This window comes from Dendrobates tinctorius, unplaced genomic scaffold (genome assembly GCF_039654945.1).
Source record: "Dendrobates tinctorius isolate UK_male_01 unplaced genomic scaffold, ASM3965494v1 ptg000051l, whole genome shotgun sequence".
Taxonomy (NCBI): domain Eukaryota; kingdom Metazoa; phylum Chordata; class Amphibia; order Anura; family Dendrobatidae; genus Dendrobates; species Dendrobates tinctorius.
The window spans coordinates 4,530,001-4,546,893 of NW_027361719.1; the positions used below are offsets into that span (position 1 = coordinate 4,530,001).

At 41.5% G+C, this 16,893-nt stretch overlaps 1 protein-coding gene across 1 annotated transcript in view; it reads left to right on the top strand.

Annotated features, from left to right (window-relative positions):
- Nucleotides 1–16,893, top strand: part of SCN8A (sodium voltage-gated channel alpha subunit 8) — a 276,775-nt gene that overhangs the window by 81,432 nt on the left and 178,450 nt on the right. Inside the window, exon 2 of the mRNA XM_073576720.1 lies at nucleotides 5,614–5,943. Coding sequence (XP_073432821.1) covers nucleotides 5,668–5,943 — 276 coding nt within the window. The 5' untranslated portion in view covers nucleotides 5,614–5,667. The remainder of the gene's footprint in view (nucleotides 1–5,613; nucleotides 5,944–16,893) is intronic.

The window sequence follows — 16,893 nt, forward strand, 5'->3', positions numbered from 1 at the left end:
GAAGTGCCAGAAGACTGGAGAAGAGCAAATGTTGTTCCTATCTTCAAAAAGGGGAAGAAGGTGGACCCAGGCAACTATAGGCCGGTGAGTCTGACTTCTATACCAGGAAAGATCTTTGAACAAATTATTAAACAACATGTATGTCAATACCTGGATAAGAATGAAGTGATTAAACAGAGTCAGCATGGGTTTCTAACTAATAAGTCATGTCAGACTAACTTAATTTCCTTCTATGACGGTATCACTGATTGGGTGGATCAAGGAAATGCTGTAGATATAGTATATCTTGACTTCAGCAAAGCATTTGACAAAGTCTCTCATACAATCCTTATTGAAAAAATGACTAAGTATGGAATGGACAAGGCAACTGTTAGGTGGATTCATAACTGGCTTAGTGATCGGACCCAAAGAGTGGTCGTAAATGGCTGCACATCCAGTTGGAAGAATGTCTCAAGTGGGGTACCACAGGGCTCTGTCCTGGGCCCTGTATTGTTCAACATCTTTATCAACGATTTAGATGAAGGAATTGAGGGTAAACTGATTAAATTTGCTGATGACACAAAGCTAGGAGGGATAGCTAATACTAGAGAAGAGAGAGAGAGGATTCAAAAAGATTTAAATAAACTGGAGAAGTGGGCAGCAACTAACAGAATGGTTTTTAACAGGGAGAAATGCAAAGTACTACATCTGGGCAATAAAAATGAAAAAAGCATATATAGAATGGGAGGAATAGGGCTAAGTGACAGCACATGTGAAAAAGACTTGGGTATACTAATAGATCACAGACTGAATATGAGTCAACAGTGTGATGCAGCAGCAAAAAAGGCAAATGCAATTCTAGGATGTATTAACAGAAGCATACAGTCTAGATCACGTGAAGTCATTATTTCCCTCTACTCCTCTTTGGTCAGACCTCATCTGGAATATTGTGTCCAGTTTTGGGCACCACATTTTAAAAAAGACATCAACAAACTGGAGCAAGTTCAGAAAAGAGCGACCAGAATGGTGACCGGTCTGCAAACCCTGTCTTATGAGGAAAGGTTGCAGGATTTGGGAATGTTTAGTTTGTAAAAGAGAAGACTGAGAGGAGACTTAATAGCTGTCTACAAATATCTAAAGGGCTGTCACATTGTAGAAGGATCAACTTTATTCTCATTTGCACAAGGAAAGACTAGAAGCAATGGGATGAAACTGAATGGGAAGAGACACAGATTAGATATTAGAAAAAACTTTTTGACAGTTAGAGTGATCAATGAGTGGAACAGGCTGCCACGAGAAGTGGTGAGTTCTCCTTCAATGGAAGTCTTCAAACAGAGGCTGGACAGACATCTGACTGGGATGATTTAGCGAATCCTGCTTTGAGCAGGGGGTTGGACCAGATGGCCCAGGAGGTCCCTTCCAACTCTACGATTCTATGATTCTATGATTCTATGATTCCTCCCATCAAAATTTTTATCCTCTTAATATACTGCAATCATAGTATACAGCACTGTACAATTGCTCATTTTGCCCTTCTATCCAGCTAATTCTTCTCTTTTCCATTAGGTCTATGACATCACATGATTGAAAACTAACTAGCTGAATCCTTCTAAGCTCTGTGTAGAAACAGGAGGTCAATTTTCCCTGCGTGAGTCATCAGTCACTACAAAAATCCCTGGCTGAGTGGAGAAAGGAGCAACTGAGTCAAGAGTTGAAGAGGGAAATGATAAATGCAGGGACAAGAAACTTCCTGTTTCTACGTAGGGCAGACAAAATAGAGGAATTGGCTGGGTAGAAAGAGAAAATGAGCAATTGTAATTACACAGTGCCGTATAATATGATATTTGCAATATAATAAGAGCTTGAAAACTTAACCTATAAAGGCTGTTTCAGTCGGATCTCAATACACGGACTGACCACGCATCTCCTGACCTGAGCGTGGAAACTTAATATTTCTATGAATTTGTCTCGTTCGGTTCGTGAGACGTTTGCGATTGGACTGATGGTCACTGATGTCTGAAAGAGCTCCGATACTTATATATTGATAAGTGCCACAAAATCTTGTTCCCAGCACATTTCTTAAAATATACAATTTTTTAACCCTTTTTATGGACTTTCTTGGGCAGCAACTGTAACCTGATCCCTCAGCGAATGGACATACGTATGAGTGTGATCTGTGCAGACTCAAGGTTGTGAGGGAGAGAAAGTAGACACAATAGCATTTTTCTATAATAAAATATATTACAAAGGGTTTTTTGTACTATTACCTTCTGCTTGTATTATTAGGGTATGTTCACATGTGACGTTTTAGCTGTGGCTTGGAGTAATCAAAGCGTTTTTTTCAAGCTGGCAATGTGTCAGTTTTTTAGCATTTTTGCAGCTTTTTTTACTCATTCTAATTAATGGGAAAAAAAGGCAAGTAAAAATGCATAAAAAGTGCACGCAAAACTTTTCTTGTTTTGTGAAGCATATTTTTTCTTGCCATCACTTTTTTTGCTGCACGCGATGTGTGAATATACCATGTAGATCCCTTTTTAAGTTTAATTGGGTTGTTCCTTTTCAATTAAGTTTCAACCCCTTTTTTTTCTTATAAAACAACAAACCAGCAGCCAATCAGCGAGCTCAGAGGCTCAGAGTGGGGTGTCCCGCCTACACTGCCAGAGCCGCTGAGCTCACTGATGATTGCCGTGCTGCCAAGGTGTCCTCAGTTTTGAAGCCAGTGTCAGGCAACGGGAGCAGCAGTGAGCTGAGTACAGCGCTGCCTGTTTTATTACCCATTACAAATGGGCACTAGAAACGTAATCAGAAGGGAACAACCCTTTAGTGCAGGGTCACACAGCTGTCGATTCTCTCATGCAGGAGAATTGGGCTGATTATGCTAATGACCCTTGCTCTGCTGCGAGCGTGAGCCGAGTGTCAGTGTTCTGTGCTCCAATCCTCTCGCATGAGAAAATAACAGCAGAGGGGCGGAGAAGACGGTGAAAGTATTTTCTCCATCTTCTGCATTGCTGGCGTCTGCGATAATCGGACTGCATTCACATGACACCCAAGTGCAGTCTGATGTTTCACACGCTCCCATAGGCTTGTATGAGTGCATGTAATCGATATGTTTAAAATAATCGCAGATCTGAGCCACCCCATAGTATAACATTGGGCCTAGTACTCTGCGATAAAACATCAGAGATGACTCGGCCGTGTCATACGCTAGTGTGAGCGAGCCCTTGAGCTTCTTATTCTTGATATTAATTTCAGATATGGGGAGATCTTACTTTTACTTACAAAAGTGGTATTATCTTACTCATTGCATCTGTGAATCAATGCGCTGCATTTTCTCCTCTTTGGGACTTCGTATTATTACATAAAGCATTCTCGCACTTTATGATGATAAATGGCAGCTCCTAGGATGCATTTGCTTCTGTGGCGAAGGTGTGAGTTTACTGTAAGTGTGTGTGTTGTAAAGGTGCCACTAAAATGATTCCATCTTATTTGTCTTCCTAACCTAATAACTGCAGCCATGCCTGACGCTGGATCTTCCTGTGGTGGTTCACATCAGTCCGCATAGTTTTCCTTCCCCCTCGTCCTCACTGCTCAGCACAGACTTCATATTCGGAACCACAGTTATTTAGCTTTTCTTTCTCAATGCCACTGAGTGGAATCAAAAGGGGAAGATGCTGACACATTGTAGACACCGGCAGATCCTCCCAGGGGAGCCTGCTGCAGATTCATCAGCCCGCTGCACATCTCAGTGATGAATCTGGGCATAGGGTACAAACATATCTGTACTTTCTTACCCTTTACTATCAACTAGTGATTACTCACGGGCCAAAGGATCGGTTGTTTGAATTGTGATCGTCCAATACTTCCCTCTCTTTTGCAACTTTTGCATTTTTTACGAGCCATTCCCATAAAGTAGTAGGCTTAGCAGGAGGGGTGTGATGATAGGCTTAGGATGGATGTGGTGTTAGGCTGAGCAGGATGAGTGTGTTGGTAGGCTTAGCAAGGTGGGTATTGTGGTAAACTTAGCATGAGGGACATGGTGGTAGATTTAGCAGTAGGGTCACATTGGTAAGTGTAGCAAGAGGGTCGTAGTGGTAGGTTTAACAGGACGGTCATTGTGGTAGGCATAGCAGGAATGGCGTGGTGGTAGAGCTCGATGGCGTGGTGGTAGGTTTACCAGGAGGGCCTTGGTGGTAGGTTTAGCAGGAGGGACTTGGTGGTAGGTTTAGCAGGAGGTATGTGGGGGTAGGCATAGAAGGAGGGTTATAGTGGTGGGTGTAGCGTAGCAGGAGGGCTTGGTGGTAGGTTTAGCAGGAGGGCTTTTTAGTAGATTTAGCAGGAAGGGCATAATGGTAGGATTAGCAGGAGGGACTTGGTGGTAGGTTTAACAGGAGGTGCTAGTCTGTAGATTTAGCAGAAGGGCTTGGCGATAGATTTAGCAGGAGGGGATTGGTGGTAAGTTTAGCAGTGAGGGTGTGGTGGTAGGTTTAACAGGAGGGTTGGGGTGATGGGCTTAGCAGGGCCGTGATGGTAGGATAAGCAGGAAGGCCATGGCCAATCATAGTTTGACAGATTCATTAGATTTTATGCCATATATGGTAGTAGCATACACTATAGCAGAAATCTATTCCAGCTGAAGGTTGGGGTAGAGCTCTAATTTGGGGCATGGATACCTGGAGATGCACAACATTCATTAAGTCGTGTGCTCCTCTTAATGAATTTGACAATTTTTACCCCAGCTAACTTTTGATCAAGATTGAAATATGAAATGCTAGATTTAAATTTTTCTGCCCATAGAGTATGTATCTAATTTTTCCTTATTTCCGCATTGTTTTATGTAGTACGTGCAATATAAGAGACTTTAACTTTAGGTTTTGTAAGACGTTTAAGGCCATGTGCACACGCTGCGGTTTTTGCTGCGGTTCTGCTGCGGTTTTGGCCCTGCAGAACTGCAGCAGTTCCGCAGACATGGTACTTTACCATGTTAGCCTATGGGTTTTCAAAACTGCAGTGCTCACGCTGCGGTTTTTTACCTGCGGAAAAGCTGCGTTTTTTTTCCCGCAGCATGTCAATTGTTTCTGCGGATTCTGCTGCGGTTTCACGCCTTTAACATAGTAGAGGTGTGAAACCGCAGGGCAAAACCGCAGACCAACCCGCAGCAAAACCGCAGGTCACTTTACCTGCGGTTTTACCTGCGGTTCCGCGGGAAAAAACCCACAGGTGAATCTGCAGTGTGTCCACATAGCCTAACGTGAGGTTCCTCCATATGAGCTAACAACACAGGGCCATATTGAATGTATTTAATAAATATTCCAGAAATCTAGAATTACCTTAAAGGGGTCTCCATAAATGTGCATTGAGAGAAGCAGGATCTGGGTGGTCAGACTGTAGATATGTAAATTGCATACCTGCGGTCACGTGGCTGCCCACTCACATCGGGAATGGCGGGGATTCAAACACCGTATGCAACACACCCTGTAGTGATTCAAAAGTCACAGTTATATAAATTGACTGCAGACTTTTGTGGCAAGCCTGCATAACCTTTTTAAATGTACCGTAGATTTATTTTGACTCTACTCATTGCCTTCTGAATTTTGTGTTTTTTGTTTACATTTTATGTTTTGTTTTTCTTTGCAGATTTTAACTGTCTTGGGTGCTATATAAATAAAGAAGTTGCTGCAGGATGAAAAGATGGCAGCTCCGCTTAATGCACCACCCGGCCCCGATAGCTTCAAAGCATTTACCCGTGAATCATTGGCTGCCATTGAAAAACGCATAGCCGAGGAGAAGAAGAAAAAGCCACCAAAGCCGGACAGTAGTCACAGAGACGATGATGAAGACAATAAACCAACACCAAACACTGACCTGGAAGCAGGCAAAAGTGTGCCGTTTATCTATGGTGATGTTCCTGGGAATCTTGTTGCTGTGCCAATCGAAGACTTAGACCCTTTTTATTTAAACAAGAAAGTGAGTCCAAGAGAAATAATTCAATGGAATTACAGGTTTTTGTGGTGGAGATGCTTTCAACTAAAGTGTCAGTGAGATTGGGGATGGGCCCTAATGGGTTTTGTTTTTCAGGAGTTGTTTCATTGCAACCATACTGGATTTATGGAAAGTAATTAGTCTGCCGAAACAGGGTTATGTTCAAGATTTCACCACCAGCAGGGCTTTGATTTATTGGTTTGGGTGTATTTGTGACATTTAATTTATATCTGTAGATGATGAATTTTCCAGATCTTGTTTGTGTTTAGATGACTCTTTTAGGTAATGCCGGATTCATAGGCCAGCCACACGCATTAGATGTCCGGTGGCCGGTCGATTCTTCATTCAATTGGTTGACAGCCATCTCAGCTGACTCTCCCATACTCGGTAGCACTCGCTCAGCCTAGATTTCTATGAGAAATACGTCGGGCTAGCGGCTTCTCTCCGAGTGAGCAATGCGGTCAGCAGTCCAAAATTAGGCTAGTTTCACACTAGCGTATTTTACATGCAGCGCACGGCGCTGCTAAGCCCCGCTCCCTGCCCGCCCCGTCCGGTCATCTACTCCTACTATCGCACACGGCCGCATGCGATCTGCGCACCCTATCTTTAGCATAGGGTGCACAGACCGTGCGCTAGTAGGATTTGTGCATGCGCTGCACACTTTTGAAGGTGCGCCGAGGGCGCCAAAATGCAACATGCTGCGTCTGGCGCACATTCAAATCCTACTAGCGCGCGGCCAGCGCACGGTCTGCGCACCCTATGCTAAATATAGGGTGCGCAGATCGCATGCGGCCGTGTGCGATAGTAGGAGGAGATGACCGGACGGGGCGGGCAGGGAACGGGCAGGGGGCGGGGCTTAGCGGCGCCGTGCACTGCATGTAAAATACGCTAGTGTGAAACTAGCCTTAGACATGCGCGATCGACATCTCTTTTGACCTTCAGTCGGCTGGCGCCCGTACGCACATTAGACTGTTGGCTAAACCCATCGATATCAGCGGGTTCGGCCGACATTAGTCAAATGTGTATGGGTTAGTTACTGAGCAAATCTTAGACATCGACCCTTGTTTATACTAATATGTGGAACGCATGCAGCTCTGCTACTAATGATAAAAATACAAAATGTGAGATTTCAGATAAATATGGTTGGATAGTACATATACTTTAAGTATATATGCCATAGCTTTCTGTTTGCTTAGTATCTGTAGCTACTCAATAAGATGTGAGTCGACCAGTCCCAACCTGGCATTGCTGAAACTTCTTGGTCCTGAGTTTCTGGCCAATATATGAGTTATGATCTTGTATTATGGTCTTAAAATAATTTCTGGAAGACGTGGGTCACGAAGTCCTTCAATATGTAGTTGTGTAGGCCGCTTTCATGTGTTACAAACTCACTATTCCAGTTGATACAGCTATTGGTACTAACGTTGCCTTTATACATTGGCTGTAGGACGCCTTCCGTATTATGTAAGAGTTACAGTAATAGACATATCTTGATTACAGTTTAGAAACCTATGCTTTAGGATTCATATAGGCTCGAAAAAAATAACATTTTAAGCGTTTTTCATTGCGTTTTTTACAAGCTGTTTTTTTTTTTCTGGTGTTTTCAAGTCCTATAGAGAAGTCTAGGGGAAAGCGGCATTTAAAGAAAAATGCTATTGACCTTAAAATGTCACAGACCAAAATGTTTGGTATGTAGTACGTTTTGTATTTCACTATAGATTTTTTAGTAACATTTGACCAGAAACACTTGTTAAAAATGCCAATAAAGTGGTATGAAAAATGCTGCAACGCCTACTCTGGCTTCACACACAGCGTATTGTAGATAAACGCCATGCCTTTGTATGATGGTTTTCATAGTTGTTGTCTACTTTGTTGAGGGGAAAAATCCTGCTCCAAGAAGTTACCATAAAGTTTGTGATGAAATTGAGAACTCAGTACATACAAGTGTGTTTGGGGATCAGTAGTTTCTTTCTGAAAAAGGCAGCATGGTCTGGGAGTGATATATGCTCTGGAGTTTTTTATAATAAGCTTCTCTATACGGTCATCTTTATACCCTCATGCAGGGAGAGACGGGTCACTCGAGGAGAGGAAAAGCCACAGTGAAACCACCTGTACGATTAGTGTCCCGTGCAACTTGGCCCCCTTAGCTTTTAAAGTATGTTTTTCTCTGAAATGCCACAGCATCTCAAGAGTCAAAAATATCTGGCTTTTACTTTTAAAAATATATAAAAAAAAAAATTCAAATTAAAAATGCCCATTAAAAATAAAACAGTTAAAAAAAATAATAAATAGGCATATTTGTTATGGCTGCATTCCTAAGAGTTTGATGTATCAAAACATAAAATAAATTACCATATATACTCATATATAAGCCGAGTTTTTCAGCACATTTTTTGTAACTTGGTAAACATTGTAATAAGAAAAGGGATTGAAACTCTAGAATGTCATTTTTTTGTCCATTACTACATTGCAATGAAATTCAATAAGAGGCAAGCAAAACATCGTAGCTACACTAAAATAGTATCATTAAAAACGTCAGCTCAGTGTGCAAAAAAACAAACCATCCCTGAGCACTATTTCCCGAAAAATGAATACGCTGCTGGTCTTGGAAAATGGCGATACAAGAACGTTTTTTTTTTTTTTTTACAAATACGAATATCTGAATATTTTTTCAGCACTTGAATAAAAAGTATACGAGTTTGGTATCTGCGTAATTGTACTGACCTGGAGAATCCTATTGCCAAGGTCAGTGTTACCGTATAGTGAACATGGTAAATAAAAAAAACACAAAACCAATATTGGAATTGAACTTGCAAGTTTTTAACGGCTTTCCAGTGCGAAAATGAAAAAAAAAAACCCACAACACTCTGGAAAATGGACATGGCATGAAGGGGTTAAAAACCTGCGTTTCTACTTGCATTTGTTGTAAAGATTCTATTCTGGCTTGTAAGAAATGACACAATATTTTTGCATCACTTACCATCATTTTTTTTTTTGGTACTCATGTTTATTTTTTTTTAAGTTTTCTTTTCCTTCAGAGAAGTCTATAGGACACACTTTTGTATGCGTCTTCCTTGTAGGAGCCTAAGGATGTAGCATCCATCATATCTGGACGCAGCACTTTTTGGTGCAAAGAAACCCTGAAAAGAAGCAGAAAAAATGCTACATAAATTAAAGGCAAAGATGATGTTTTAGACTTTTAGGCAATACAATGCCCCTTGGGAATTTAGATATGCAGAAAGCCTCCTCCCTGTTAGGCTACGTTTCCACAATGAGTATTTGGTGCGTTTATTTCCATTGCAGATTTTCTTGTGCAAAAAATTGCCACGTATTGCAGTTCCAGCAAAGTGGATGGGATTTCTATAAATTTCATGCCTACCGCGCCTTTTATTTATACTGTGTAAGGCAAGTTTCACACGTCAGTGTCTCCGGTACGTGTAGTGACAGTTTTCTCACGTACCGGAGACACTGACACACGTAGACACATTCGAATGAATGGGTCTATGTACATGACAGCGTGTTTTCATGGACCGTGTGTCCGTGTGCAAAACACGCTGACACGTCCGTTTTAGAGTGACAGCACGGATCACACGGCCCATACAAGTCAATGGGTCCTTGTAAACACGTACCGCACACGGATGGCGTCCGTGTGCCATTCGTGTGCGTTTTAAAAGTCACATGGTTAACATTGAAACAAATTGTTTCAATACACGGACACACGGACAGCACACGGATCACACACGGATGGTACACATGGACACACGGATGCCACACGAATGTGGCAAATCTACACACGGACATCTCCGGTACCGTTTTTTTCCCGGTACAGGAAATATCAGGACGTGTGAAACCGGCCTTAACTGACCTGCGGTGCCTGTTTTGAAATCTGTAACATGTCAATTTCCTTAGCAGTCAATATGTGTTTTATTTGCAGATTTAGACTTGAATGACATGAGGAAAATCCACAGATGAAAAAAACACGTGTTTTATTGCATTTCCACAGTCGAAACACAATAATAAACTATGTAATCTGTGCATGACTTTATCACTAAAGTTGTATCAAAGCAAAGTAACAGGAAGCTTCCAAAATAAAGCAAAGTTTATTTAAAACACGACATACTAAAAAGAGAAAACCGCAGTGGGAAAACCACAATAAAAACGTATGTAAAAAATAATGCGCTGAAAAACGCAATGATAAAACACAAGGAACCTAATTTATGTAATTGGTGCAGAAATGTTGCAGAAAACGTTCATTTCAAAGACTCACCAAATACTCACTGTGATAATAAAGGGCAATTGACTATAAGGCTATGTGCACACGTTGTGGATTCCGCTGCGGGTTTTTCCGCGCGGAAACGCAGGTAAAACCGCAGGTAAATTGACCTGCGGTTTTCCTGCGGTTTGGTCTGCGGTTTTGCCCTGCGGTTTCACACCTCTACTATGGTAAAGGTATGAAACCGCTGCGGAATCCGCACAAACAAAACCGCACGGAAAAATCTGCACCGTCAGCACAGCGTTTTTGAAACCCCATAGGGTTTCATTGTACATGGTCAGTGGAACTGCTGCGTTTCCGCAGGGCCAAAACCGCTGCGGAAACGCAGCAGAATCCGCAACGTGTGCACACAGCCTTAGGTTTGCCTCCTCCAATACATAGCACTAGAGTTCATGTCCTTTTTCTCTCTGAAGAGGCTTTTTGAAAAAAACTAACAAAACAAAGCTGGACATTTTTTGCAAAAAACAAGTGAAATGCCCCAAAGAGCGCTTATGGAAAGATTTGGACTTACTCCTAGTTATATCTTACAGATATGTTTTCAAAATGCTTCTTTGTGAAAGTGCCATAAGATGTCCGGGACATATTCAGCTTAGGGATCGTTAAAGGGGATATCTGGGACATAAAAAATAAAATATGTCTTAGCGCTAACAGGCATGTAGTTGCTAACAGAGGTAACTACCTGCCTGTTGTACCGGGAACCGATCATTGACCGCTCCTGCCAGAGATTCAGCCTCTCTCTGTCAACAGAGCAGCAGTTTCTCTTCCTATTGACGAATCGGGACTACTGGTGTCATGATGATGACAGCTAGCTTCTCCCAATTAGGCAGCAGAGAGCCGTATGTCAATCAGCATGACACCAGTAGTCCCTCCCTGTCAATAGGAAGAGAAACTGCTACTCTGTTGATGTGACGTCAAAGGAAGTGTTTGATCTCTCTTATCCGTCAGGGAATGGCGCCGGGCACAGCAGGCAGCTAGGTAGCAACTACATTTTTTTTAATGTTTTAAGTCCTGGGTATCCTCTTGAATATGATAGTTTTTTTCACAAGATACCGAGTGCCCATGTGAAAAATTCCTGGATGCTCTATTCTCTTCCATTTCATGTGTTTTGGTGTGCAAAGGAAATCAGATCACATATGGATCATCAGATTTTTACAGATACATTTGCCATTGCCATCTAGGAAACTGTATTTGGTCATTTACATTTTGAAATGTTGATGTATTATTACGGATGTCACACGGATGTAAAAAATGGACACATGAATGGGGTACAGATGACAATACAGCTGAAAATCCTATGAGCTTTCTATAAAATCTGACTATTTTTCATGTGTTGGTCTGAACTCAGCCTCAATCGGAAGTCTTTACTGTCTGCGAGGCAATGGCTTCCACCAATGGTTTTGTGAAATCCACATGCATAATGTTTCCAAAAAACTAAACCTTTCTGTTTCTCTTAGTCCTGCACAGCATACTTAAGGCACTGGCTCACTCTTTAAGAACGACTTTCTGTCACCATATCAGCAGGCTTCTTTTTGGTCCACCTTTTCATGACATGTCCATGTAAAGCTCACTAGTGTTCTTTCTGTATAATGTGTAAATTTATATACCGAGGCGTGTCAAAGTTTAGGCACCCCTGGTCACATTAGCTGTTGTGAACAGTTAATCAAGCTGAAGATGAAATGATGTCTTAAAGGCCTAAAGTTAAACATGACCCATTTCCTTTGTATTTTAGGCAAAATTATATTTTCATATTTTACATTTTAAAAATTACAAAAACGAAAATGGGCCAAAAAAGTTTGGTCTCGCTGCTTGATTAATACCTAGTAGTACTTAGTAGTTTTGAAAGTATCACAGCTTGTAAAACCTTTTTGTGGCCAGCCGAGAGTCTTTCAATTCTTGTTTGAGGGATTTTCATCTATTCTTCCTTGTAAAATTCTTCCAGTTCTGTGAGATTCCTGGGTCGTCTTGCATGCTCTGCAATTTTGAGGTTTAGCCACAGATTTTCAATGATGTTCAGATCAGGGGACTGTGAGGGCCATTGTAAAACCTTCAGCTTGCGCCTTTTGAGGTAGTCTATTGCGGATTTTGACGTGTGTTTAGGATCATTATCCATTTGTAGAAGCCATTCTCTTTTCAACTTCAGTTTTTTACAGCTGGTATTATGCTTGCATCAAGAATTTGTTGAAATTTAATTGAATCTATTCTTCCCTCTACCCTTGAAATGTTCCCCGTGCCATTGGCAGCAACACAACCCAAAAACATCATTGATCCATCCCCCATGCTTAATGGTTGGCTAGATGTTCTTTTCCAGAAATCCTGTACCCTTTATTCTCCACACATACAATTGATCATTGAGGCCAAAGGTTCTATTTTAACCTCATTGTTCCACAGGACCTGGTTCCAAGATATATCAGGCTTGTTTAGATGTTCTTTTGCATACTTGTATGCTGAATTTTATGGTGAAGATGCAGGAGAGGTTTTCTTCTGATGACTCTTCCTTGTAGGCCATATTTGTGCATGTGTCCTTGAAAAGTAGAACAATCTACCACAACTCCAGAGTCTGCTAAATCTTTCGGAAGTGCTTTTGCAGTCAAGCCGCAGTTCTGATTTGCCTCTCTGGAAATCCTATGAGCAGCTCTCACTGAAATTTTGTTTGGTCTTCCAGACCTTATCTTGACCCTCACTGTTCCTGATAACTGCCATTTCTTAATTACATTTTGAACAGAGGAAAGGGCAAATTGAAAACACTTTGCTATCTTCTTACAGCCTTCTCCTGCATTTTGGGCTTTCACCATTTTCATTTTCAGAGTGTTAGACATCTGAAGAACCCATGGCTGCTATTTTTGTCACAAGGTTACAGGTGGATTGGTTTTTATAAAGCTGTGAAATTAGCATCAACTGGACTTTCCTAACAATGATAATGAACAAGACATAACCTTAACAGACTAATTAAGGTCTTTAACTCTGATCAAAGTAATCTTACCACAGAAATCTCCAAGGGTTCCCAAATTTTCTCATTGGCCCATTTTCCTTTTAGTAATTTTTAAAATGTAAAAAATGATATATTTTTGTTGTTGCCTAAAATTCAAAGGAAATGTGTCATCTTTAATTTGAGGCCTTTTAGAGATTATTTCATTTTCAACCTAACTGTTCACAAAACAGTAATTTTGACCAGGGGTGCACAAACTTTTAAAAATGCCACTGTAATCAAATGAGTGTAGATCATAGAGATTTATTCCAAGGGACTGCGTGTACTCCTAATGTATTTTCATTTGGTTATTATCCACCAACTTGGTACGAATTTGAGACCACAACTTCCGTATTTATCACCGACTTCTAGTTTTGGCTTACAAATACAGATATAAAATATTGACCAAATGCTGGATATGTGAAGGTGGCCTTAGGCTGGGGGTCACACGAGAGTTTAAAAAAACAGGCCGATTTTCATCCAGAAAAATGGAACGATTTTTTTCTCACTTGTCATCTCTTGGGAGCGAGCAGCTAAGTCTTCACTTGGAAATTCTTGAATGATTGATCTTCAACAAGAAGCTTGCATATACAGTTGATGAAAAAATTCTACCATCCCCAGTTAAAATGGCAGGAAGTAGTAATTTAAAAAATCATATCAAGATGAATAATTTCAGAACTTTTGTCCAACTGTAAAGTCACCTGTTTGTCAATCTTTGCCCACTGTTCCTTGCAGTGGCTCCAAATCATTCGATTGAGAGGGCACCTCTTGTGCATGGCGCTTTTTTCAGGTCACACACAGATTTTCAGTTGGATTCACATCTGTGCCCTGGGCCATTCAAAATCTTGGAGGTGTGCTTAGGAACATTTCCTCAAAGGTGAAATTCCTCTTCATCTTCAGCTTTTTAGCAAATGCCTAAAGGATTTGTTTCAAAAATCTGACTGATATTGGAACTGTAATTCTCTGTTCCAGTTACAAAAAAACCTGCCAAAAAGTAAAATGCTGCCTCTACCATTCTTTTCACGAAACATACATTTTGGAGTTATAGCTGAAAAGTTCAACCTTTGACTTGATGTAGGTTTTGGCAAAATTTAGCTGGACTTGGATGTTTTTATTTATAAGAAAATGCTTTCATCTTGCTGTCCTACCGCACAGGCAAGACATAAGAAGAACACAGAAGATTGTTGTTATATTCAATTCATAACCAGTGCTTACCAGTAATTCCTGCAGATCCTTTAAAGGGAATCTGTCATCAATTTTTTTGCCTATCAGCTGCGGCCACCGGCATCAGGGGCTTATCTCCAGCATTCTGTGACAAAGATCCGATAAGGATCGAAACGTGTAGCTGATGAACTAGTGCCCGACATTATATCCACTTGCATGTGGGGAGAAAGCTGTTATGTGCTATTTTAAAAAAAATCATATTGGAATAAAGTAAAGCAATTTTAGTAGCTGGAATGCTCCTTCGTTCTTCTGTCTACAATCAACATTCATTGGGTCCAGACGGGATTCCGTGCTCCGGCTGTGGTTGGTGAGCTGGCTAGGGCTTTTTTAGCCCAAAAACCTCTTTTATAAAAGCCCAGAGCTCCTGCACTTCCATTGCTGTGATGGGTGTTCTCCGGGAATATAGCTGTCGGAAGCGACGCATGCACAGATTGAGATTTCGACAACATTGCCGAGATCTATGCATGCGCCGCTCCGGAGGCCACCGCATCACAGCAATGGATGTGCGGGGGCTCCAGGCTTTCACAAATTGTCAGCGGAGCCCCCGCACCAGCCTGGGATGGGATTTCCCAGAGGCCACCACATCACAGCAATGGATGTGTGGGGGCTCCGGGCTTTCAGCAAATGTCGGTGGAGCCCCTGCACCACGAGCACTGCCGAACCTACTGCACCAGTCTGGGATTATCACCGGACCACCGAACACCCCCTGTGACCACACTCCACCAGCGCTGCCGATCCACCCCCAGTAAGCTGAATTCGGACTGTAAGATGGACCCCTATTTGATGCATTCCTTTTTTTCCTTCTGAAAATTTTGGATTTTTTTTTTCTTTGTAGCAACTGATGCTTCTTCTTCGAGTCTTTTTCTTCCTTTCTTCTTCTTCCTGTCTTCTTCCAGTCTTGTTCTTACTGTCTTCTTCTTCCAGTCTTTTTCTTACTGTCTTCTTCTTCCAATCTTTTTCTTCCAGCTTTCTTCTTTCTGTCTTCTTCCAGTTTTTTTCCTATCTTTTTCTTCTTCCGGTCTTCTTCTTCTTCCAGTCTTTTTCTTCCAGTCTTTTTCTTCCAGTCTTATTCCTGTCTTCTTCTTCCAGTCTTTTTCTTCCTGTCTTCTTCCAGTCTTCTTCTTCCAGTCTTCTTCCAGTCTTCTTCTTTCTGACTTCTTCTTGTCGTCTTCTTTTTCCTGTCTTCTTCCAGTCTTCTTCTTTCTGACTTCTTCCAGTCTTCTTCTTCCTGTCTTCTTCTTTCTGACTTCTTCTTGTCGTCTTCTTTTTCCTGTCTTCTTCCAGTCTTCTTCTTTCTGACTTCTTGTCGTCTTCTTTTTCCTGTCTTCTTCCAGTCTTCTTCTTTCTGACTTCTTCCAGTCTTCTTCTTCCTGTCTTCTTCTTTCTGACTTCTTCTTTTTCCTGTCTTCTTCCAGTCTTCTTTCTGACTTCTTCTTGTCGTCTTCTTTTTCCTGTCTTCTTCCTCCAGTCTTCTTCTTTCTGACTTCTTCTTGTCGTCTTCTTTTTCCTGTCTTCTTCCAGTCTTCTTCTTTCTGACTTCTTCTTCCAGTCTTCTTCTTCCTGTCTTCTTCCAGTCTTCTTCTTTCTGACTTCTTCTTGTCGTCTTCTTTTTCCTGTCTTCTTCCAGTCTTCTTCTTTCTGACTTCTTCTTGTCGTCTTCTTTTTCCTGTCTTCTTCCAGTCTTCTTCTTTCTGACTTCTTCTTGTCGTCTTCTTTTTCCTGTCTTCTTCCAGTCTTCTTCTTTCTGACTTCTTTTTGTCTTCTTTTTCCTGTCTTCTTGTCTTCTTTCAGTCTTCTTCCTGTCTTCTACTGTATTTTCAGAGATCACTCATCCATACAGTCCACGTGCACGCAGTATTCCGGGGTGTATGTGGGGAGGGTGGCTCTTTACAGTCTGTGGAATGAATAAGAGAATCAAGCCAAGTCTGTTTTCTGAAGATTTCTCAATGTATCCTTGGACCTTAGATTAACAGGCATCCATCTCAGGATGCATAAAATATATCCTCCAGATTTTCTCACTGCCTTTGTCACCTATGTACAGTGATTTTCTGTAAACTGTTTTGAGAAATATGTCTGTGTGTTCTTCCTGGAAATGTAATAAGTGTATTGAATTCTAAAGAGTGTGTGTCATTCTCTCTCCATGATTCATCCCTGTCTTACCATCTGGAAGCATCCGCTTTATCACGATCTGTAACTGGTCATTTGCAGGAAGCACACATCCCTGTTTGGGCAGGGTTACAGGCAGACAGCGATGCACTTTTTGACTCGCTTCTAGAGCTGATGCGAGCAGTCTGCAGCTTTGTGCCATAGACAGAGATGTTGCTCAGTCTGACCAAGCGTGCTTGAAACTCAATTCTGCTGACAGGGCCAGACACAATGTGCCGTTGCGGTTTGCTCTCTGTGCACAGGTATAATAAGGGTACGCCCTGCTGAATGTGATTTACGATGGTTTTAATTTCAACTGAAGTAATTA